The sequence below is a fragment of the Mastigoproctus giganteus genome, chromosome 9 (genome assembly GCF_048544385.1).
Source record: "Mastigoproctus giganteus isolate SK-2022 chromosome 9, ASM4854438v1, whole genome shotgun sequence".
Lineage (NCBI taxonomy): Eukaryota > Metazoa > Arthropoda > Arachnida > Uropygi > Thelyphonidae > Mastigoproctus > Mastigoproctus giganteus.
The window spans coordinates 34,406,886-34,433,409 of NC_143583.1; the positions used below are offsets into that span (position 1 = coordinate 34,406,886).

Genomic DNA, 26,524 nt, shown 5'->3' on the forward strand with positions numbered 1-26,524 from the left:
GGAAAGTACTGCAACACAACCTACACCTCTGGCCTGTTACCTTGCAATTTTCGCATCTTCATTTCCGAGAAGAGGACACTCAAATTTTCTTTTTTCCCTTTCCTTCGTACGATGAGGTGACCGTAACACATTGTTACACCAACAGCCGTCAGTGCGAGTAATAACCTGAATCTTGTGAATATGATTGGACTGATGTTTCAACTCTGAGGGTGCTTACTTTTAAACATGGGCATCTCAGAACTGTTTATTTCTAAAGTTTGTGTTTCATTTGAACGACTCTTATGCGCACTTATACCAAAAATCGTGGGACATTTATACTGTTACATATAGCACAAATAGTCAATAATTGTAGTTATGAACAAAACATGAATTTGCATGTATTCTTAATTTAAATGTGTTGGCCCACCTTTTTCCCTAATGACTGTTTCAGTCCGTCATGGAAGATTTAATTTCTGGTAATAAGTTGGTGAAATCGTGTTCCACTTCTTTAAAACATTCATGAATTCCTGCAATGACGAGGGCAGTCCTGGCCTTGCCCTAATTCTGCATTCTAGTTTGTCCCAAAGACGTTCAGTTGGGTTGAACTCGGGGTTCTGTGCTGGCCACTACGGTGATCCAGTGTTATCTCGTCAAACCGTGAGTTCGCAATCCCAATCCTGACTTTGGAGCGTTTTGTTAGAAGTGTAAGGGCCGCTTCCATAAAATTGCACATAGAATTGTCCAGAACATCAACGTAGGCTGCGACATCCATGATCCCATATATATTGCAACTAGCGAACCTTGTTCATAACAAGAGAAACACTCCAGACTTTGGCACCTCTTCCACCCCTCTCTCTGTTTACATTCTGATTGTGTTGGTACAGCACACTCGGGTAGTAAAATTGGGAGGAGCGTTCTCCAGGCATATAGTGACGAGTCACGCTGCGTGCTCTTCCATCAGACTGGAGGAGCGTGTGGCGTGACTCTTCGCTCCACAAAACCGATTTCTATTGGGTCAGATTTGCTGTGCCCTGTACCGTACCAGTCGAGGTACGCATTTATTTTTTTTTATCAATGGTTTGTTGGCCGCAGCTTTCCATGTTTGCCTGTGGCCATTCTCAACTCCAAACTCTGATTCTGTAGGGTCTGATAGCGAGATGATGTTGTTTGGTTTTTTTTTTAGGAGCATTAGCAACTAAGGCCATATTGCTCCAGGATATGCGGCGGTCATTCCTTAACCTTTCCGCATCCTCCGTATTTGGTGGTAACGGGCTCGAACCCCGGTCTAATCAAGAAGCGTGTGCTACGCACTGCTGCTCCTTCCCACCTGGCTACGGAGGCGCCTAGCGAGATGAGGTAAGTACCTTCTAAAAACTCCTTAGCCTCTCTCAATCAGTATTTTACGCTTATCGGGTTGTTTCGTTGTCGCCTTTGAATTTCTTTTCTTTACCAGTAGTCTCTTGAAAATGTTTAATTCCTAATCGTGCACAGACATTTTCTACACACACACGCACGACATCCAACTATCATTCCACTCTAAAACTCTAAAATATTTGCATATTTTGTAATAATACACAATTAGCTGCATGTAGAAGGGGAGACATGACTTTTGGTCGAATAGTGTATATTTATAAAATGCATTGCAGCAGATTAAACTTGGTAAAAAACCAAATAATTATATATATAAATGTTAGACTACGTAAGCATCAATAATACATAGCCAAATCTGAATTAACAGAATATTAGCAAAACGGCATAGTTTTAAGTTATATCTCATATTGTGAATACTTTCACAACGAGTTGCCATGATATTGCACTACTTCAAATAAGTAACGCTTCACCTGATGAGAAGACTAAGGTTACTTATTCTCAGATGGATACCACCGAAGTAGTGCAATATCATGGCAACTCGTTGTGAAGGTATTCACAATATGAGATACAACTTAAAACGATGCCGTTTTGCTAATATTCTTAATTTGCTATTATTGATGCTTTCGCACTATACTTTTACATATTCTAGACTTTTTCATGGCTTGAGGCTTTAGCCCTAAACGCTTTATAGTCTACTTAATTAATATTACAATGAAATAAAAATTAGAATAATGAATTACGTAAGAAACTGAACAAAGTCAAATCAAATAATAATTTGCTTACACATAAATTACAAGGATACTGCCTTTTTTGCAATAGAAAGACTGCGTTCAATATATATATATATATATATATATATATATATATATATATATATAACCCCAAACATGAGAGGTATTAGAACCTATAGTACTTAGTACCGTGCTTGGGTTGGAGGTTGAGAAGACGAAAGAAGGTATTTGTTGACATTGGACTTGAACTTCTGTAGACTGTAATTTTCAGGAAATACGTATGAAGGAAGGTTGTTCCAGAAAACGACAGTTGAATGAATAAACGAGGAAGATGAAAAGTTGGTTCTGTGAGTTTGAAGTTGGACAGTAAATGGATGTTGGCTGGTGGTGGCACGTGTTTGGACTGTTTCGAAAGAGAGAGCGGGAATTATAGAAGCCAATTCAGAACAACAGTGCCCATGGATGTATCTGTAGAAGAGGCATTAAGCAGAAACAGTACGTCTATGAGAGAGCGAGTGGAGAGATAGGCGCCTCCGTAGCCAGGTGGGAAGGAGCAGCAGTGCGTAGCACACGCTTCTTGATTAGACCGGGATTCGAGCCCGTCACCACCAAATACGGAGGATGCGGAAAGGTCAGGGAATGACCACCGCATATCCCGGCGCAATATGGCCTTAGTTGCTAATGCTCCTTAAATCCAAATAACAACAACAACATAACAACAGCGAGTGGAGAGACTCTGTTAGAGATGAATCATTAATTAACCTAACTGCCCTCTTCTGAATGGAATCAAGAAGCCTGAGAGAGGTTTTGGGGGCACCACCCCAGATATGGGAACAATATTCCATGGCAGGGCGGATTTGCGATTTATACAGGGTGAGCAGCTGTTTGGAAGTAAAATAACGCCAAGAGCGAAAGAGAAAACCAAGTTTTTTAGATGCAGAGGAAGCAATATTTGTAATGTGCTTTTGCCAAGAGAGATTAGAAGTTAGGGTAATCCCCAAAACAGATATATCATTTTGCCTAGAAATCGGAGTATCACTAAAGATAAGCATAGGAGCAGAAGAATCCTTTTTGCGAGATATAAGACAAGGCTGAGTTTTAGAAGGGTTTAAATCAACTAAGTTGTCTTTGCCCCACTGGAGAAATACCTGAAGATCGGCGTTTAAGGAGCAGATTTTCGTGAAATTGAAGCTGATTGAGCAGGACAAGGTTTCTCAAAATGGAAAGTGGAATGCAATGTGCTATCGTCGGCAAAACTATGGATAGGATTTCCAGTCAATGGAAGAAGGTCATTAATATACAAGAGGAAAAGAGTAGGGGAAAGAACTGAACCTTGGGGGACACCGGCATTAGTGGACAAGTTAGAAGACAGAGAGCCATCTACCATCACCCTCAGTGAGCGATCAGAGAGAAAACTGGATAACCAATTACTAAAAACAGTTGGTAAACCATAAGATGGAAGCTTGTTTAGAAGACCTTTATGCCAAACGCGATCGAAAGCCTTTGAGATGTCAAGAGCAACTACTTGTGTTTCACCGAACCTTTCCATTGAATTAGCCCATAAATGGGTAACATAAGCCAGAATATCACCAGTGAATCGACACTGACGGAATCCATACTGGCGATCGTTGATCAAACGGAAGGTTTATAGGTAGTTTAAGAGTTGGCAGTTAATTGATTTCTCGATTAATTTAGAATGAGTAGAAGTAATTGCAATGGGACGATAATTGGATGGGAGGGATTTGTCACCCTTTTTTAGGAACTGGCTGGATATGAACAAATTTCCAAGAAGAAGGAAAAACACCTTTGGAATAAGAAAGTGAAAAAAAGGCGGCAAAGAATAGGAGTAAGTTCAGGAGCACAGGTTTTGAGAACAAGTGGAGAAATACCATCGGGACCTGGAGCTTTTTTAGCATCAAGATTCGTCAAAATCCTTCTGACATCCTTTTGACGGAAGACCACAGGAGGCATTGAATGGAGCGTGTTGGGAATGGGGGGGAGATGCTTTACCAAGATCATTAATACATGAGTTGGAAGAAAAATGGGATGCTAGCAGGTCTGCTTTATCCTTTACTAAAATGACAACAGAACCATCTGGTTTGGACAGAGGTGGGAGCAGAGATGGGCAAAAGTTGCGGCCAATACCTTTGGCAAGAGACCAGAATCCTCGGCTACCATTAGGGCAAGAAGCAAGTTTTCTATTCTTAGCCTGTTCAAACTCTAGTTTGGACTGATTAATAACTGCTTTACAATTGTTGCGAGCTTTGGTGTAGGCAGAAAATGAAACTGAAGAATTAGAAACAAGCCAATTACGATATGCAACGTTCTTCTCTTGGACAGCCTTAGCACATTTATTGGAAAACCAAGGTTTAGATAAAGGACGAGATTTTAAAGTGGAGTGTGGGATAAAGGATTCTATTCCTGCAAGAATAATTTCACTGACACGATCTGAACAAACGTTGACATCAGAAGTTTTGAAACAGTAATCCGACCAAGGAAAAGAAGAAAAGAAGTCTCGCAGGTCGTCCCATTTTGCATTCTTGTAATGCCAAACAACACGAGGTTGGAAATAGCCATGAGATAAAGGATCCATTGTAGAAATGATAATCACCAAGTTGTGATATGAAGTGCCTAAAGGACCTCCCACTTCGACCGTGTACTTAGAAGGGTTGTTTGTGAGAAAAAGATCAAGCGTATTGGCTGTATGATTAGATTTGTCCGATATTCTTGTAGGTAAATGAACAATCTGTGCAAGGTCATTAGTAATTGCAAAAGCCTCAGCATCTCGACCACCTGGGTCGGTGTGACTAGAAAACGGAAGCCAACTGGAGTTGTGAACATTAAAATCACCGAGGAAAATTACCTCACTGTTAGGAAAGTTGGACTGGAGAAAGTCAAGTTGCAGAGAGAGGAAGTCAAAGAGCTCCATGTGATTAGTGGAATTGGGAGAACGGTAGAGATAACAGATAAATTTGACACAATGAGGTAGAGAGATTTTAAGCCAGAGAAGATCAAAGAAAGGAGATTCGAAATTGCCAAGTCTCTGACAGGGAATATCAGAACGGACATATGCACAAGTACCACCTTTGAGGCGAAAGGAATCATACAGCGAATAATTTGGGCATCTGAGATGAGCAGTAGTTGAATCAACCTATAACTGAGATTCTGTCAGAAAAAGTACATGGAGTTTGGCAGACTGCAAGTGGAAATGGACATCGTTGAGATTAGAATTGAGACCACGTATATTTGTGAAATGAATTAGGAAGTGCTTGGGAGGTTTAGATCTTTTCGCAGATAAGCTTGCTCTATTAGTTTGACAATTCATGGTGTATTCAATAGTAAGAAAAAGTGAGTGGGACATGCTGTATGAAGTTTATACCTAGATCCTTGACATAACGTGGCCTCGACAATGCTCCCCGCATACACACTATTAGGACTCCTTCCAGTCACTATCTGGAAGTGTAGAGGTAGCAAGATTATACACTAGCTGATCCTGAAGCCTCCTAGAGTGTTATCAATAGGTTCGGTCCGGTGTACTAACTAGCGGCCGGCCTGCGAACACCGTTTTAGAGCTGTACCCTCGAAATGTAAGGAATATTGGATCTCATCACGATGTTCATCATAACCTCAAAAGTCATCAATCATACTGCATGATGGAAGAGAGATATGAGAAGAGAGATGGAAAAGAAGAGATATGAGATGATGTCATAAAAAAAAATACATTAAAATAAAGTTTCACTTCTCATATTTATTTATTCATCAATTTTTTTCAATTCTATGCTTTATGTACTTTCTCAGAACAAATTACGGAATTGAAAAAATTCAATAGTATATTAGTAGCATTGCGATTTTTAATATACATAATTGGACTTGTATCAGAAATGTCCTAAATTACAAGTAAATCTAGTTTAAAATTTATAACGGGGGAAATTGCATTTTCCTGAAACCAACTTTTTTTTTTTTTCTCGCCAAACACGAAAGGTTTGAAAACGTTGGTTCTTAGTACCATATGTGGGTTGAAGATTGGAAAGATAGAGGAAGATACTTGTTGAACGTTAGCCGTGAATTTCTGTAGATCGTAATTTTCAGAAGCGAAAATTAAAACTAATGTTTTCGCTAGTGCATTTTCAAAACTATATTCCTGGTTGGTTCGGTTTCCTTTCTTAATAATCGTCCTCAACTTACTGAGAACCATTATTGAGGACGTTTTAACTCCCATTAGTGATGTTACTATTCCCCCATGCCAGATTCCCTCCTAGAAAGAAATAGTCAAGTTTTTCTTTGTTCCTGTTTGAACCGATCTCTTCGATTACTGTCTTATAGTGGTCGTATCCCTCCATCCGTGAGAACGCACACGTTACCATACTCAGTATTGTCATTATCACTTTTGAAACCTAATTTGCAAATAGTGGTATCCATAAAGGGAAAATTACCTTCCTTCATCGTTTTATGGACACCAGTGTTGTTTTCCTCCTGAAAATTCACTCTCTCCAGTTACTCCTTGTTTACTTACAGGTTTTTGATTAAAGGTAAATAGATTAATTTTTCGTCGATATATTTCATGCTTTTTATTTTGCTCATCTCGGTATTCGCCTCTTTAAACGCTCTTTTGTCTCAGTTTACTGAATACTTAAGCAGCTGCTTAGTAATTACTAGTTGTTGGAAATGAGGCTTCGATTCCTTTTGCTGTGTTACTAAGCGTCCCACAAGGATCTCCTTTAGGCCGTCTTGTTTATACTATATAAATGCGATATTTCGTCTGTGTCCGCCAACATTGAATGCTAAGGGTTCTCGGAATCTGAAACTTTACAAAATTATTGATTCGTTCTCTGACAGTGGAGGTCTTCAATTCTGCCACTATTGTCCCTCCCACCCCGCTTTTTTTTTTTTTTTTTTTAATCAAGTGGTTAGGCTATTGCTTTCCGATGGATATTTTGTACGTAGTTCTTTTCGTCGAAACTACGATTATTTTTAAGGACTTATTAATAGTTATCTTTTGATGCGATCTTCATCCTTCCCTTCATATTAACTCTGTTATCTCTCAAGCCTTTAATCTTATGAAACTTCTAATAGAAGAGTATGAACTTGTTTTGCATCCTTGCTATAGTGTGTAGTAAATATTGTTGATGGGATATCCAGATGACAGCTCCCTTAATTCTATCAGCAATAGATAGTATTACTTATTATAGAAGTTAATTTTCGAAATGCTCTTATGAAAGCTTCTCATGAATAGGAAAATAGATGTGAGTCATTGACCATATAGCTTATCTTATTAATTGAAACAGATTTTTCGTGGTTGCTTTTAATCAGGATCAAAAGATATTACAGGATCTAATTAATTTCTTTTAAATAAGTATAAACAGTTGTCTCTTAAAATGCTTTGTAATAAATACATTGTATTTATTACAAGTTTATTACATTGTATTAGCCTTTGTAACCTTGTATTAGCCTTTACTGTAAACCCCTGGCTTGTAGCCGTGAAGGGTATTGTGTACGGCATGTGCGTTTTGTATACAATAAAGAGTTCTTCTTCTTCTTCTATACAATTTATTTAAATGAGTTATGTCGCCTTCTATAAACGACTTTGGTTTCGAAGCGAGTACAACTTAACTCATAGTTGAAATATAATATCCGACTCTTATTATGTGCTCTAATAAGAACCACAAAAATTGAACGACGTTGGCTAAGATTTCCGGTCGCCCATTTTTTCATAGTGAAGATAAGTTAAATGAGCGAGGGAAAGATGCAGACGCTTTTGAAACTCTGAATATTTACAGATTGTTCTGGGATGGGGTAGGCAGAACAACGATGCTTATGTTACTGAATAATATCGGCCTGTTTGTTTTAACCCTCTTTGGTCCCAGTGAGTAGATTATTTTTGTTTAAAACTGATTTACAGTAATTAAAATCGTTCCCATAGATGACTTTATGGTTTCTAGCTGGTAAGGAACATGGCTCACTGAGGTAGGATTTGAAATGTTTTAAATCGGGGATCCCAGATAAGTATCTTGCATAGGGTGATACAGCGTTACCTCTGGAACAGGGGCATTGGGTGTGTTTTGGGGCTTCATACCTTCTGTTGTAACAATTTAATAAACGTTTATGGGTGGGTACCCACTTTTCTATATAGGCGGACTTCTTATATCAATTGCACGGCCCTGGTCCTTGACTGTAGAGAAAGAATGCTTAATTTTTATGTTTTCATTGCAGTACACTTAATTAGATTTCAGTGATTTATTTATTTGTTATCTCTGATACGTGATAACAAAAAGTTTTCAACTGAAACGGCTGCTGTTTCAGTTGAGATAATTTTATCTCACAGAGTTACCCAGAAGAGTCAGAGTCACAGAGTTACACCACAAGAGAGTTTTATCTCACAGAGTTACCCAGTACTGTGAAGAAATTTACTCTGAAATTATTAAGAATAAACACCTAAATCAGCAGAAATAGAACATTTAAATGTGTTATTTTTATCAGCTCTTTAATTCGATTCGGGTTTTTTTTTTTTTTTTTTTTTTTTAACTTTCTTTTGTCCATATTTGAATACTTGAACGATAAGATTCAAAATTAACTGATATGAACAGGACCGAGGAGCAGGCAGTTAATTAGAAAGCCGGTTAATACGGAGTGGCAGATTAAGAGTTGTTTAAAACTAATAAAAGCAGGGACAAATCATTTACATTTTATTATATTAATAGGATAGTATGCAATTTTAACATGATTAATTAAGAAATCACCTATTTAGGTGATATCTCAAATAATGTTCTTTAAAAAGCAGGCTATAATCGCGTTCTTAAAATTACACATATCCATTTTTATCATGTTCACAATTTTTTTTTTTTTTTATATTTGATTGTTTTTTTTTTATTTCGGTTTGTATTTTGCTGTAGTGGCTTATAAATTTATTTATTGAAATGAAAAATTCAAATTTAAAAAACGATATATATATATATATATATATATTTTTTTTTTTTTTTTTTTTTCCATTATTAGAGTTTTTCACTTCTCGCCTATTGCCAGGCAGTGTCCAGAATACCGAATAAAGTCGACCAATATATTCGTGAAAACTTTCACTGTTGAATATTAGAATTCGTCAACCCATCAGTAGAAAGCCGCTTGTATTGACTGCAGTTTTTTAGGACGAATACTCTTTTCATTGTATATCGCTGCTAAATTTAAGCGATTTTCATAAAACTCTTTCTCTGCTTTTCAAAAATACACAGGTGCTGGTGAGCAGTAAAACGATAAAATACCGAATTATTAATTATTCGCAAAAAAAAAACCCCATAGAAAAAGGAAAAGAAATTAAAAAACCCACACTCATGGCACTTGAACAATAAAATCAAATGATTTTAAGCAAAATATTCGAATTCCCCATGCAGTATACTTCATATAAGAACCAAAGGACCACCCTGTTCACTCCTCCCTTTTGCTGTGGTTATTCACCATGAAGTTCTGTTATTACTCCATCAGTTGATCGGTAGGCAGCTTTTGACACAATGGCTTGCGTCTCCTTAAGGATAAGTTGTTCCATCCCCATAGATCGTGTGATCTATTCTTTGCTAGCTTTGAATTGATCGATATGTGAATACCTTATTTTTTTTCTTCAATTCTCATGCAATAAAATGTAATTCTAGATTCTAGCTGTTGTTTATCTTCTATTTTACACGCTATGTTCATTGACTTCAATGTTTTCGAATTTATTTTATTTCGGTCTCTCAAATGCAGATCTCGATCCTTGAATATTTTATTTTATTTTTAGCCTCTCCAGTAATGCACCCATAATTCACAAATGCAATATTTTTCTCGATGCAGTGTCCCTTCCATTCTCTGCATCATATCTGGTTCAAACATTGATATAAAGCACTTTTTTCTTAGCATTTCCTATAATAAAAGGTTAACCCAATGATAATTCCAATCTACCGCTCAGTGGTTACCAGCAACTGATTACCTTAAGACCATAGAGTTTAAAACTACGTTATAAGGCACAATGTAAAGAAAATTATATTTATCCTCATCCTCCACATAACTACGAAATGTTTTCAAGGAAATAAAAAAAAAAATCGGACATTTAATATCATTGAATTATTATAAATTACATTTTATTAAACACTGCAATCTAATACAATTTTTCGTTTCCTATCTCTAAATATGAAACAAAACTTTTCGGCCTTCTGCTCAACAACGAACCACCTTCTCTTATCAGTGTTTTACGATATGTGCATACCTTATAAATATGGAGCAAGGAACGCAGTGGCTATGCGAATGTGGAGCAAAAAAAAAAAAAAAAAAAAAACCTTCGGACAATTTTTCCGTACTGTACATGCACTTCTTTTCCCCTAAAATATATTATAGCTGTGCGGCGGCGATCAGAACGCTTTGAACTTTGGGATACTTATCGTTTATCCCAAGCTTCTCTCTTTCTCTGTCGGGCGCAAATAATCAATAGATTGGCCTAAATTATGCCACCTAGTGGCCAAGTACAACGTAAACTTTACGTTAGCTGTAGTGCTGCTTTTTCTGTTTTATAAATAAGCAACTGAAGTGTGTGATCGTTCATGAAGGAACTAACACTGTTGACGAGGGCTGTATGTGTGTCTGCAAACTTATTTGCCTTTATAGACAGTAGGAGTAACTTATAGTATGTGGCATCCAACGTTTAAGGAATATTAAAATATCTTCCAATGACATTTATGTTATCATTTATGTGCCTGTATAAAATCTTGCTTCCATCGTGTATTTATGGCGATAAAAATTGATCAGTTGATGTGGGATTCTAGCTGTTGTTTCAATATAATCCAATATATTCGCATATATGAAACAAGTTTATAACGAGGTGTATCGGCAGTTATTGGTAACCTCTGTAAGAATTGTTTATAAAACGTTGCTTATCTATTCAAACCTGGGGTTGTGAGTTTTTATAAATCCCGTTTCATGTAGTAAGAACAAACTGAATAATAAAGAAGACATGTCCTCTTTCTTCTCCCGTTGCTGAAACGATGCTGAAATCCTTGACGATGAAAGAGTAGATTTCAGTGATAATGCACAAGATTGATTTATTCAGATCTTTTTTCTTCTTTAGGCCTTAGAAACCACATCTTGTATATCGCTCTGAGGTTTCTCGCACTTTGTTAAAAAAAAAAGCAAAGGAAAGAAAGTTGTTTCCCCCCACCCCCGCGCCTTTCCAACTGATGCGATTGTCACCAAGCGTTTCATAGGTACAGGATATTATCCGAATAGATGAGTAGAGCCCGCCACGCTACCGGAGTATACTCTGCCTCCACTTTGATGACGTTCAGCCCACGTGAGCGGGGAAGTCTGGCGCTGCTCGTTAGCTCTATTTACGTATGTAAGTGGCAGAGGGGAAGATGTAGTGTAGTGCAGGCCTCATCAATACTACCACCACGCCATCGCCGTCGTCTGCATCAGTAAAGGAGGCTCGATACTGGCATAATGAGTTCAGGCGGCGCTCAAGGCCCCTGCATGTGTATCACGCGCCTGCCTCCAACCCCCCTCAGCCCTTTGCTCAGTCTCTGGAAGTGATGTGTTCGTGCGAGCTGTGCAGGAAAGTAGCTGTGGCAGGCGCACCAGATGCACTCGTCCGTCGGAGGCAGCAGCAGCGCCATTGTCGGCTCTCTCTTTGACGTCCCCTCGGACGACGCTGGGATATACACTCGGCACCTGCCGACGTGGCCACGGCGATGTATGAGAAGAAAGGTAAGGTCAGGCGGCCAACAAGCCTGTCCTAAAACTATGTAGCCGTGTTAGGCTGTGTCAACCAGCTACCTCAATATCGGTTGCCTTACACTGTGTCACAGTGATACTCAGTTCCTAAAGTCTGTTCTCTAGTTATGCGCCTCCTTTCAGTCCAGGAACAGCAGCAGCAAAACTGTGACGTCAGCTCGGACATTATACTTCTGATGTGTGAAATATTAAAGGTAGATGATTAGTATCCGCCTTTTCGTTGCTTGTCGTTCTGTTCGCTAAACGGGAACTTACTCATTGTACTCGGCTTGCGAAGGTGTGGAATCAGTTAACCCGCGCTCGACTGTCCACGGGGAGCTACCGTCAGCCATCCCTTCCCCTCCCCCTCCCATGATGCTCGAGACGTCCAGTTAGGAGCCGCCGTCATTCCATATTCAGTAGCCCAGCTGCCCAGTGCAGCCATTCGACATCCAGGGGCTTCGGATTGCAAGAGCTGCCGCTGACCCCAGTACATTTTCATGAGTGTCAGCATTATCTCCATAAGGCGCACTGCATCTGCCGCTTGGCCTGTCTGCAGCCTCCCGACCGGCCGTCACTGACCATCAAGTAGTGTGCTGACCCTTGCCGATCTTTTCACCTTTTCGGGACCATGGATGGAGTAAATGTTCACCCTTTCTTCCCTCTGCTCTGGGCCAGCAAGTTCGGACCGCGCTTGCCCTGGCCTCTGACCTCTTCACGAGGGTCATTAATGATGGGCGCGGATGTTTCGTCAAAGGAACCTCCTGAACCACCAGGTAAGTGTTGTTTAATTGTTAAGTTTCAAGTAAACATTGGTATGAAATGGCAGAAATTTCTATTAGCAAACTGCCAAGAAAGAACAAAATAAATAGATATTTTGGGGTCAACATGTGATATAGTTTTGATATATTTAACATAAAATGGAATGTAGTAATATTTGCTCTAAAACTGGGATGTACCTTTCCTTATAGTACGTTCGATCATCTCCTCTTAGGACTGTCGTAACTGATCTGAACGATTAGGGTAGAAACATTAATTGCCAAGCTCTGACTCTCCCGTCCGCGTGACTCATTCACGAAGGGAGGGAATGGCGGGTGACGGATGGGGGGGATACAGGCGAGACGTACCGCTTGGGGATATAGCGCTTGTTCCAAGAACACTGCCAGCACATGATGTAAAAGGTGACCAAGGAATCTGTAGGTCATCTTAACAAAACAGTTAGACCCGTTGTTGATTACAATAACTGATTTATGTTTCATAACATTAGCTTAATATGGTTATCATTGTTTTTAAAGCTAGACAAATAAATGTTTTGTTAGATTCACTGTCATGTTAAAACGAAGCCCGTTGAGTAGGAAATCAGTTCGTTGAATCCTCTCCAAATAAGATTAGATGAATTCATTGTATTCAACCAGAATAATTATAGCATCGCGAAAGGCTTGCTGAACGACATAACCATACGTATGGTTTATTAAGATTTTTTCATATTTTATTTATAAAAACAAAAGTAAAATATATTCTCTTGACGATTCATCTCACGAATGATTAACAGCATCAACCGGTAATGAGATAATGATTACTAAAAACTAACTTTGCTGCTTTGGTATATTTTTAATTTAAAAGTCTGTTTAAAGGAATCAACATAAATCCCACATATTTATTAATAGGAACTGATGGCGATTGGGTTGGGTTGGATTGGATTGGATTGGATTATATAAGTATAATTCATTTCCAAATACCTTATAGATATTATAGTTTTATGATGCTTATAAATTTAATGTTATTGCCATCAATTAATTTTCTTATTAATAATCAATAAAATTTAAACTCGTTCTCGTACTTACATTTGTGTATTACCTGTTATACTTATTTTAACACTACATATTTAAATACTAATCGTCACTAATTTTTGTCTCGAAGCTCTATTTTTGATTCACATACATTTCATTAAATATTTTATAGGGATTAAATCTGATATTAATTTTATTGTGACGATGCTGACAAATTGCATTGCACGCTGGAATGTTTATCTGCTTAACCCCACCCACAAGTTTGAGTTTTTACTTATTAAATTCTTAAACCTTCTGTACCTCAAAACTTCCTTTTTCGTCAAAGCTTCCATCATCATCCATTCTTATTTCTACGTGTGAAAATGATAAATTCGTTTTCAATATGGACAAAAGAAAAGAAAAAAGAAAGAAACTGAGTTATCGTTAGCGAAGCATCGCAAAAATACGAGTACTTCATAAAAAAAAATTAAATCATCAGTTGTGGGCCAATTTTGGACTTATAAATCGCCAGTTATTTAACTTTATAGTAAAACCAATCGGTCATCAAACTGATTTTTCTGTTCTTTCCTTTTTTTAGTTTTCCGTTCCTCATGAGAATTTCCGGACATACTTGTACATTCGTTTAATATTACCAATTTCGCTACTCGCTGTGTACTTAAAAAGTACATTAGTGTAATTCAAAAATGTCTTAATTGTACTTGTCTTAATTTTCCCTTAGCATATAATTTTATGAACGGCTAAATTCTAACTTTTCTATTTTTGTTGAGGGTGGTTTGTTAAGGCTTTGTTCAGATAAATTCTCTGCAGTATTGAAAAATAGTCATGTAGTGCGTTTAGAAATGGGCACTTCTCTTGGTTGTAGTCCAACTTGGGGGACTTAGCTGGGAACTAGGCCTGTATGCACCTTGGATATAAATAAATAAATTTTCTGTTTATACAACCATATAATTATGATCAGAGGAGTTATATACATAGATTATGTAAACTGTACTAGTTTTTTGTCATCAACGTATATCTGCCACAATCAATATTTTTGTACTCGTTGTTAATTAGAATCTGGCGTTTATTAATTCGGCCACACCTGGCACTTTCCACGTTCGAGTGTGTAATAGTTTTTGTCCACTGCATCTCTGACTAGTGAGTGGTCAGTTATGATGGCGGGCTGTAATGGCTGTAGACGCTGGACTTACAGTGCGCCTTAAGCTGTATTGATCTGCTTGGACCGTCTGTAGACGGTGACCAGCGGAATGGTCATTTCCGGGCTTCTTCGGATGGACATGGACCGATTCTGATGACGGAAGTTCCACGCACATTTTGATGACGTCGGCTTTTTGACAGGAACTGGTTTCAAGCTATCTGTCAAGCTGACAGATTAAAAGGACATTTAGTTAATTGATAAAAGAAATTAATGATAGCAGTGTACGTTTTTAACCAAACCATGCTTACACTGTGCAAAATAATAAATGATATGCCGAGTAGTGTTTTATTAAATTTTTTTAATAAAAGTACTATTCAGAGGAATAAACTGTTATGATTCACGCTTGCGTTATTTACTTTCGCTTTGGGTATTGAGTATATTTTTATTTATATGCTAATCTGAGTGAATGCTTTGAAGGTGGAGAATTAACCATAATTTTGTTGTCTATTTAAGTCAGTTTCATTTGATTTTCATTGTTTCACTGCTTTTAACGCATCGTTTCGACTATTAACATTAGATACATTAGCATTAGCAGTGGGAAATAATAGCTCATACATCAGCCAAAAAAAAAAAAAAAAAACCGACACCTCCCATTTCACCTATTCATTCCCTCCAATACTTTATCCAGTTTTTCCTTGAATTTATTTAAACTATCAACTTCCAAAACAACAACAGATGGAAGTTTGTTCCAACAATAAACCATCCTCTGACTAAAGGCAAACTTCCGTACATCTGTTCTGCAATCGTCCTTCCTCAATTTGAATTTGTGCCTCCCCCCCCCCTCATGTGTAGGTCTGAACAAGAGGAAGAATCACATCAGCATTGAGCTTGCTCAATCCATTCAAAGCCTTAAACATCTCAGTCAAATCACCTCGCAGGTGCCTAGTCTCCACACGCTGAAATTTGCAGAACTGAAGCTTTTTTTTTTTGGTAAAAGCACCCCTTTGTTTCCCTCATCAATCTCGTGGCCCTTCTCTGTACCCATTCCAGCAGCTCCATATCCTTTCTAAAAACGAGGCCTCCAGACTGTATGCACATGTTTAAAAAAAACACTGTTTAATTCAAAAATTGATTTCAGAATTAAACCTAACAGTTACCTAATGGTTGAGTTCCATCAGTAAATTTGTCCTAAGAAGAATTTTTGAATCGAAAATTTACATAAATCATAACTCGACGCAAAATAGAATAAACAGACGTAGACATGCAATAAATAGTATAACTGTTCAATGCATTTTTTTTTTCCAGATTACAGATTTAAAAAAAATAATTATTAGCTAGACACTCACATCATAAATGTTTTAACAATATTTAGGGTGGCCCATATGTCGATAAATATGTACAAATTCAAAGTTGAAGTCAATTAGACGTTCACTTTACTTAATATGAATATTATAGTAATATGATGTATTTATGATAGTTGTTTGAACTGTTAATTTAGTTCTCGGTAAAAATAAACAAAACATATTTAGTTAATTTAGTTCTCGGTAAAATAAATAAATAAATATATATATATATCGTGTGTGTGTGTTGGAATTATGTAATGTATCATCCTCACTGAATAATTAGAATTACAGCGTAATTGTTTACGTGGGAAAGAACTGTTATTTACAGAGAGAGAAAAAGTGACCGTAGTATCACTGCTTATCGTAGATCTTGACATCTGCTACAGATTTCTTATCTACTGTACTTAGACAACTCACAAACAAGAGTAATAACTGAACGGACTTCGTGTCGCTTTTCAACAATTTGGTGTTTCAACTTTGTCTATCCTGAAAGTATCTCGCTTTCCTACGACTTTCTTTGTGTTCCAATCACTGTACTACGGTGCTTGCATATCTCTGTCTCTAATAATTAAAAGATTTCATTTCTGTAAGTGTTGTGCGAGTGTCGGAGATGGCATATGCGTGCGTGCTAGCTTTGCGTGTAGCAGAGGGAGTCAGAAAAGCCTAATTCTACGTGCACATGTCGGACAAGTGTTCAGTCACGTTTTTTGTTCCCAGGCGAAGAGTAGCATTTCGCTTCGTGGATACGGGAGAACGATGATTATATTTGTATCTAAAAGCAGCCTTATTGGAAGCCGGGATGTAATGGAAATAGTCAAGTGCACGTGACACCTGCCCCAGGTATTGCTGTCCGTCATATGCCAATTCATTTCCCGCGTGCGCTAGGAAGAGCATTAAGAAAGCAACCCGCGGCAACATGGACGAGTAAAAGCTACTTCCAGTGACTGGTGGAAGGCTGACGACCAGCGTGTCTCGGCTACCACAACATCGGGCCTACACATATTGATACAGGCCGGTCAATATAGGGCCTCCAATCAAGGTAGCGCTCGGCCAGCCGCTGCCGGTGGCGGAAACACCGACCGGATGACGCCTACGGGGACTACTGTTGTGTTCTGCTTGCCTTAGATTGGTCTTCTTGTTAAGGCTGATCTTTGCTGCTTCGGGTGACGTGGTCAGAGGATTGTTGCACAGTGAGACTGTTTTTCTCGTAATGCTTGATGGCAGGACGTTTGTTGGAAGGTTACATGACATGTGCTGCCGCTTCTCAGCTATGCTAATTCTGGACTCACATAGAACCTTTCCTAATGACCGGAAATAGCGTTTCCGAACTTCGATATTGTTCTCCTTCCTGTGCGTTTGAAGCACGATAAGATTTTCTGAGCGAGAAAAATTCTTCGCTGTTTTTCTCTTAGCTCTTCTTTGTTTTGTTTATCATAATGTTCTTTTATCTTATTTCCTTCTCCATCCTTCTTTTTCCACATTCTATGCCCTTTGTTATATGGCAGATCATGATCTATTTTATTTTATTTTTTATTTTTAAAGCAAATTGTGAGTGGGTGTAGAGTGCATGTCTAATTTGCGATGTAGTGATATTCCTTTATTTTAAATACAGTATGTGATCATTATAATTTCGAACGACTTCCATATCAGGTGGATTTCATTAAACTCAATTAGACTTAAACTTAAAATCATAACTGCGTGCCAAACTCTATGAAAACCCAGAGGTCAATACGTAAAATTTCAAGGCAAACAATGTTATTCTCTTTGCTAATTTTAGTATACCCAATATGATTTCATACAGTAATGTCCATTTTAAAATTTTGTATAGTTGCCATATTAGATGTTTTGAATGATCTTATGATGCGAGGTGGAAAGAATTTGTTAATATACGTAAATCATTAGGTTGATTAATTTAATTGAAGTTGTCATGGATCACAGTTGTTGTTTAGGTGGGAGTTCCGGTGTAAATGTGGAATCAATTTTACTAGCCTATATAGGTATGAACATATTTGTAATTCCTTTTTGGGCGGCGGGTTAATGAAATGCACGAGGCACTTTTGCTTATTGGAAATTTGGCTTTAGGTTTAAGACAGTACAATAACTATAATTATGCAGAAGTATCTAATAAATAATACTCGAAGCTACTATTATCGGATATATCATGTGTAAAACGTATGTAGTTAATGCCATTTTGTTGTTCAAAGATTAAATTGATAAAATACCATCGCTGAGCTGCTAGTAAGGTAATCTTATTATACAGTTGAACCATAATTCCTGATTAACCTGTGGCACATGTGCCAAAAGCGACACAGAAATGTAAGCCAGAACAGGTACTCGTGTTTCTATTTAACTTCAAAGTGTAGCTGTTATTGTGCAAAACTTAGCCCCCTATTTGAAATATTCATCACTTCACCCCCCCCCCCCCCCCACACACACACACTCCCACGATGATGCCGGCACACTATCCTTGAAGAGTTTCTGAACCTTGGTCTGAAAATTTTGTTAATGTGTAGGAAGTGCTGCCGGACAACCGAAATTGCCGTATGCTGTCTTTGCTGTCAGATTCGTTATGTACATTATTGCAGGGCAAAGTTCGTAGCAGAAAGTAAGCTGGATTTGATACTTAAATGAAAAGCTATGATATTGTGAAGACTCCCACCACGAGTTACCTCATGAATTTGTTATGTTCTGAATAAATAAGTACATAGCAAACTTCCTATCAACAAAGTAGCCTCCAAATATTATGAAGGTACTCACTTAGTAATAACGTTTCCAACTCCAGGACAACTATTTGCTTTTTTGTGAGATTATATTGAGTGGTCAACTTGTTTAGGATTTAATTTCATTCATTCATTGTTAGCCCAAGTAGCAATTCAGATCAATAAGACATTTTAAAAGGTTTTCAGCATGACTTGGCGTAGGTAGACACTTTTTGACATTCGTCGTACCTTATGTAGAGCTGCTCTAGACCTTTAGTTCAAAACCGCCGTGGATCACTGTGATGATACAGAACACTGTAAACGGCCAGAAAGGTGTATAATGTTGTTTGTGCAGTGTAAATGCTGTTTAGTTGACTTGGCATAGGTATGATCTTGTATTATTTTTATAAATCATTAAGGTTGGAGCATTATAGTTTCCAACGATTGTGAAACCTCCTCTCTCTTTGAGAGAGTTCGCCATTAATCAATTGAAGAAATTCTTGAGTTTGACTAACAATTACTTAGCAGTCTTTATCTAAATACCAACTGAATGTGATCATATAACCTGGTATATACTTGTATATGATAAAATTTCAGACAAGAGACTTTATTAGAGCATGGGCATGACAAAGAGGCTGGTCTCTCAAAGTAGCTGCGGAGTAGATTTTTCTTCTGTAGTAAATTCGATATGGTAAACCTGCAGTTATTTTAACCTTGTTGTTCATCAGTGTTTTCTGTGTAGACAGATACATTTCATTACTACGCTTCTCCTATACATCACAATAAAAGGAGAAATCTGCCCTTATGTCATTGAACATCATTCCAACACAACAATAATGCATATTTTTGAGCGTCATTGAAAATCATTTAGAAACAGAGATTTCAGTGGATGTATAGGATGCGGCTAAACTTATATTTTCAACCTTAGGAGCAGGCCTTGCAGCATAGTGCTTCCAAATATTCTGGAAATATTGCTGACTGATAAATTTATTGAAATATTTAGTGGCAGCTAAATAATATGGATAATGATAATTTTAACCAAGTAGCTGAAGTTCATGATAAAAACATGATGAAGGGCATGATTCATGATGATGGCATGATAAAGGTAACAGGTTGATTACTTTAATAAGCTTATGTTAGGTTTAGTAATAACAGATAGGGTAAACGGAACTGCAGTTCTTTTCTCTTACTTTAAGAGATATTTTCTTTTATTTTCTGGTATTATGAAATTTAGTAATGGAAGTTGGGAAAAAAAATTGTTTATCTCTTAATCTGTTTCAGAAGTTTGAAATAAAAACTTCAAGTATGTCGGAAACAATTTCGAAAGTTTAAAAGGACTCCAACAAATTTCTCTCATTAGTTTGAAACTATGACAACAAAGCGTGAATACGCGAATATATATTGGGGCGTCTATTTTCTTGGCAAGTACCTCATATTATTTTATTAACTGGAAAATGCACCAAGTTTACTACTAGATGATTTCTACAATATGGAAGCACTACAGTGGCATGCATTCGTGTGATCGTATTAAAGTCACCCAGTGTATTGAAACTAATGCTCTTGGCAGGCCAGAATTTTATTGCCATAGTGAAAATATTCTCTAAATTATTTTCTTTTGAACATTCTGATCTCGTTTTTGTTTTAATAAAGTTGAAACTTAATGATGTTTTAGAAACCATTGCCTGCAAAATTTAGGAATCCATATATATATATTACGACATTCTGCTACCTAAAGGAGTTTTTAAAATTAACGTTCAGACTGAGTTATGGTTGGATGGATAATCGTTTCTCCTCCTTTAGGTCTTGGTGTGGAACCTAAAATCTCCGAAGCTCCTTGCGAAATTAGTCAGGCAGGGTCTAATCGTAGTCCTCTGGTAACGAACTCGCCCACTATTGCGCACATTCTGAGGTAGAGCCCATATTCTTTCACAAAGGATGCATGGCAATTTTCAACTGCAGTAATTCCTCTGGGTCCAAGGGCCCAGAGGAATTATTAATTGGAACCCAGACCTATCCAGACGGGATAGTTCTGGGTTCCAATGAACATATCTTTATATGTCTTTTTTGGCTTCATCATTTCTCATCTTTTTTCAGTCTAAATGTATATGTGTCATTATTTTTCTAATTCAGTATTTTTCCCATTAAATTTTTGCTTTATTTAATAGTTCAAACTTCTTCAGGTGTGTGCTTCAGATGTTTCATGATACATTTCTTTGATTTTATGGACTTCATGAATTTTCTGAACGTTATATGAAATTTTAATGATGCGCGCATTAACCTTGAACTTTGGAGTAATTCAGGATTTGAATAATGAATATAAAGTATGGGTACTGGTTTTTATGGATTATGTACAGGAACTATACTGAAGGAAACCCGTTCACCGACAGACATCTTATCATGTTGTCTAGTTTGACAACAACGTAAGAAATGATGTCTGTCATCGCCTTAGAAGGAATTGGGTCCTTGCCAAGAGATATGTTAACTTTTTCTACTTATACGTTTGGCAAGAGTTGCATGCATTTTTATTCTTTTTGCCAAGCTTTTATTTTGTTTTCCTAAAATGTTTTATTAACTGGAAAATGCACCGAAAATTTATGCGAATTACTGTCAATGAGGCGACGTGCATTCCGATTTCTTACTGAACTGTAAATATTTATCATCTGTGACCGCCGTTGAGATGTCGTTTTAGCGTAATATACTTGAGCACGGTATCAGAATAGTAATTTTTCCTTTGAACTCAGCATTTCCACAAACCATAAATGTGAAAGTTTAGGAAAGTGTTTTTTTTTTTTTTTTTTTCTTCTTCTTTTTTTGGTGTAATAAAATTTCTAATCTTTATTTCTTTGAACACTAGCTTAGCTAGGATTTGAAACTGGAGGTGCGTAGGAATCGCAGGAATTTTCTAAAGGAGGAATTCAAAAGAAAATTTATAATTTTTATATCAACTTTTTATTATTACTAAGTTAAACAAGTTAGGTAATGTGAGCAGTGCGTTATATTTGGCTCATTCGATTTTTATTTCTTAAATTATCGTATTTTCTGGAACAAGTCGGGATGCCTAATTTTTTGAAGAATGAAAAAGAGAAAAGAATCAACTGTGTGTGAATTTATTTTCTATCAGCAACGCGATTTACGATATTTTATCTCTCGAATTATTTTCTGTTTTTCACTAACCGTGAAAGATCGTCACTTCGTGCCTTTAGTATTCTAGTTTAACAGGACATATATACCTCCTGGCACTTTTCCGTCCCGGGGTGGTTTCCTTATGGAAATAAACAGATAATAATAATAATAATAATAATAATAATATAATACTTTACAGATTGCGACCAGTAAAGGACACCAAACTTGGAATTTCGAGCTGCACGAAGTAGGCTGAGATTTCTCCTCTGCGAAACGGTGCCTTTCATTTCCACTAAGTAGTAAGCAATATTGGTATTATCTGTTAGTTTGAGTTAGTCAAAAATCATCCGATCCCGATATTTATATGAATCGATTCAGGAAAAATCTCAAGATTTGGATTAAATTTGCGAATAAGAATTCTCATTTCTAAAAGAGAATTTAATTTTTATGCAGTCCAACATAAGTCGCCAAGTCGCGTTGTAAAAATCAGCATCATATACAATATAATATGCAAATAATAATAATTCGTGATTTTTATATATTCTGTAAACTGATAAAAAAAAAAAAAAAAAAAAAAAAACAATTCTTCCAAAATCAACGATTTTCATATGCGAACATTTCATTTCTGCGCATCCACCATATTGTCCAGCCATTCTTCCAATCAGTGTATGGCAACAAACAATATTCAATACATACAGTATTCTTGTTGACACCGACCAAACAGGAAATGGAGCTTGGAAAATTGTATATTATATAATATACAATATATGGATAGCCTATATAATGTGTATGAAAAAATAATAATAATAGTTGTAGGATTTCTATTGGACAAATTTCATTAAAATTTGTCCAATTTTAATGGAATTTTGGATGGCTCGGCAAATATTGCTAAAAAAAAAAATATATATATATATATATATATATGTATAAAATTTCATGAAAATTGGTCCTCTGAGAGTCTAGCTGTTAGATACCGGCGGACATGGTGCAGATAATAGTCGCTTTATCCTAAAATTGGAATTCAGTTTTTAGCAATTTTTCATTGTACTTCACTGGATTAGAGCGCCTACATGTAGGCGCTCTTAATTTAGTGGCCTGCATGTAGCCCTTCATGTATCATGAACGAAGGGACATTATAACAATTCTTTTTCTCTAAATTTTGTAAACACTAGAAGCAAAACAATTTCGATAAACGTAGCATAGTGGTCTACGGGAGGTACGGTAGTACACACATTTCATTTGACCCTTCTTCGAATCGACGTGACTGCTAAATACGGTAATGATCTTGTATTTTTTATCTTTTAAACATTTCTGACCATTTGGCCTATAAACAGTAAATATATTTAATAATATATTTTGTTATGCAAACATATATTGGTAGTGTAGTGAAAGCACATGCTTAAGAAGGACTGATTACATAACGTTCAAACTATGGTTGTGCTTCTTGTTCATCAAGAATTGCCCTGTTTTGGATAAAATTTAATAATTGCCATAAAAATCCTTTATGTCCAGAAAAAAATATTGTATATTATTGTTCTGACATATTTCTAATGTCATAGTTTCTCACTTTCTCTCTAAAACGTTAGCAGTTCGAGTGTATTGATACACACATTCCGAAGCGATAGGTATCACCATAAATCTGTTTGAAAAGATAGAAAAACTCAGTTCCTTTTTTATGATCGCGAGTTCGCGTATTCTTATGGAAGGAGAAATACGCGAAAAATATTTCTAAATATTAATATATGTCTTTCAGTAATGCACTAGTATGCTGTGTGCACACTTTTGACCCCCCCCCCCCGCGAGAACTGTTTATACTGCCCACTAATACTGCCCACTTCGGAGTGTGTCGCCCTACTTTAGACATTATTAACCTGCGTGTATTTTCTATTACTGTTTCCCGAGAAAAATGGCCTTCTTTCCTTAGTAGATCGTGCTAATTGCTGTGATATTTTTCTTATAACACTCTTGTCTTCTGTGACAAGAGTGTTATAAGTATGGTAGTTTCGCCATTTGCCACTCGGTTGGAAAAGTTTGGGTTCGATTTCCGTCAACGAATGGAGGAATTTCTCAGATCTTCTTCGATCGAGATTGTTTGTCGATCTAAAACAGAGTTTGTGCGCCCCCCGCCCCGAGTTATTCCGAGTTTTCAACCCGCGTAATATGCAAATTAGCTCCGAAAACACACACCCATTTCTACAGGCATAATACACTATGGCGTAATATGGCCTAAGTCGCTGATGCTCCTTAAACCAAATAGCAACGTTATCACCCTTAGAAAATCTCCGTTTAATCCGTGCAAGGTTTAATAATCTTTTCCTAAAAGTTGTAGAAGCAGCAGTTGGCGCAAGACAGTAAATCTCTCATGAACAAGTTGTATGATGGGGGAACGACTGGTGAGTGTGGCAGTGATTATTGTTAATGTTTACCTGGTGCAAACAACGAACTACTGATTGGTTAACAACTATAACCACAATAACTGATAAATTATTTTTGATGGAAGAACATAATGAGGATTCTGAGTATCAGAGGAAGGTTAGAGAAGAGAATTTTAGGTATATTGGTAATAATGATGTTGAATTGTTTAATATTACTGAACTTATGTCAGTTTGCTCTGAATTGAATGTTAATAAAACTCCAGGAATTGATAAGCTTGAGAATAGCTGTATTATTAAAATTGTAGATATGTTTCCTGATCTTATATTAAATATGTTTAATTAATGTTTTATTTCTGGGACTGTATCTGGGTTCTGGAAGATAGCTTTACTAAAATTAATAAGGAAACCTGGCAAACCAGTTACTGATCCAAGAGGCTACCGGCCTATTTCATTGTTACCAAATCTTGGAAAAGTATTGTAAAGATTGATATTAATCAGATTTGAGGCTTTATTTTTGGCCAGGAATTTAGATTTTCCACATCAATTTGGTTTTAAAAGAAAAGGCTCGACAGGGGATGCAATACACGATCTTGTTAATTATAGTATAAACTCTAATTGCAAATTGTCTTGGCCCTCTTAATTGACTTTGAGGGGGTCTTTGACACTGTTTGGCATGAGAGTGTGTTGGCCTCTTTGAGAACACTACATGCCCGGATTTATTATTCAGAATAATTAGAGATTATTTAAATGGGAGGAGAATTATTGTTAAGGCACCACATTCTAAATTTGAAAGAGATTTTTTTTTTTTTTTTTTTATGAAAATTCCAAACACGAAAGGTATCGAAACCTATAGTACTTAGTACCGTGCATGGGTTGAAGGATAAGTATGGGGGGAGGGGGATGCCGGAAACTTTGCTCTGGAGACTAAACATGGGTTTCACCACTTCAAGCCTCCAATAAGCAAAGTGGTGGTATTTCACCGGTTGATGAAAGTCATCTACCACCTTTAACAGGGGTTGCCCACCGGGATCAGTGTTAGGTCCAGTCTTCTGGAAATCGGTACTTAATGTGTGGCTGCATGATGATACACTTGATTGTCATAAAACCGCGTATGCGGATGATTTAGTGTTGTGCGTGCAAGGAAAATCAAGGAGTGATATCGAGGGTAAAATTAAGATAGTTGTGGATAGTCTCACCAATTGGGCTACAGATAATAAACTTAGTATATCTTCTACTAAGACGGTTATGATGTTGACTAAAGGGAAACTTGATTACAATAGACCTCCTCGTGTACTTATTAATAATAAGCAGATACCTTTGGTCTCTAAGGTCAAGCACCTTGGCGTAATTATGGATGATAATATGTCGTTTGTGGCACATCTTGAATATCTGAGTGGCAAGGTTAAAAAGTTTACTGCTTCTATTGTAAGGATTACTAGAAAGGACTGGGGACTCGTAAAAGGGTCTTTGAGTTATATTATAAGGTTATATTCTTACCTATAGTATCATACGCTGCTTCTGTCTGTTTTAAGAGAATTAATGTAATTAAATTTAGGAATAAAATTAACTCAATTCAGAGATCCATGTTGCTAACAATATTAAGGGTATGTAAAACTGTCTCTACGCATGTAATCCAGGCTGGTACCCTTCCGCTAGATCTATATATAGCGTTTAGGGCATTCAGCTATTTCTTGAGAAAGGGAATTCAGATTTCATTTTTGGGTATTACTAATGACATTTTGGTAGATAGGAAAAATGAGGAAAAAAAATATATGGTTAAAGTTAAATGAAATATGGCAGAACCGTTGGAGCACAAGTAATACTGAATATGTTACCAGGCTGTTTATTCCAAAAGTAAGTTTTAATACGGATGTTTTACCCAACTATGGAAGTGTCTTATTTGTTAACGGGACATGGCTCATTAAAATCTAAGCTATGTGATCTTGGTCTGGAAACAGATCCCTTATGCTCTTATAGGTTCAGAAAGTTTGTTTATTTGTTATTTGGTTTTTAGGAGCATTAGCAACTAAGGCCATATTGCTCCGGAGATATGCGGTGGTCATTCCCTGACCTTTCCGCATCCTCCGTATTTGGTGGTGACGGGCTCGAACCCCGGTCTAATCAAGAAGCGTGTGCTACGCACTGCTGCTTCTTCCCACCTGGCTACGGAGGCGCCCTCGATTCAAAGAGACTTGGGATCTTGTTTTGTATGATTGCCCAATTTATGAAGAATTTAGAAGTAAATTAAGAGC

General features: G+C 37.0%; 1 protein-coding gene across 2 annotated transcripts in view; it reads left to right on the forward strand.

The window, feature by feature from the left end:
* LOC150080140 (uncharacterized) overlaps positions 1 to 26,524 on the forward strand; it is a 930,549-nt gene that overhangs the window by 652,930 nt on the left and 251,095 nt on the right. Inside the window, exon 1 of one of the 2 annotated variants that reach the window (XM_090381842.1) lies at positions 12,486 to 12,580. The exons of the other annotated variant lie outside the window; for it this stretch is intronic. Within the exon in view, the coding sequence (XP_090237968.1) occupies positions 12,535 to 12,580 (46 nt within the window). The 5' untranslated portion in view covers positions 12,486 to 12,534. Of the gene's footprint in view, positions 1 to 12,485; positions 12,581 to 26,524 lie in introns of those variants that run through there. 2 annotated transcript variants of the gene reach the window in all.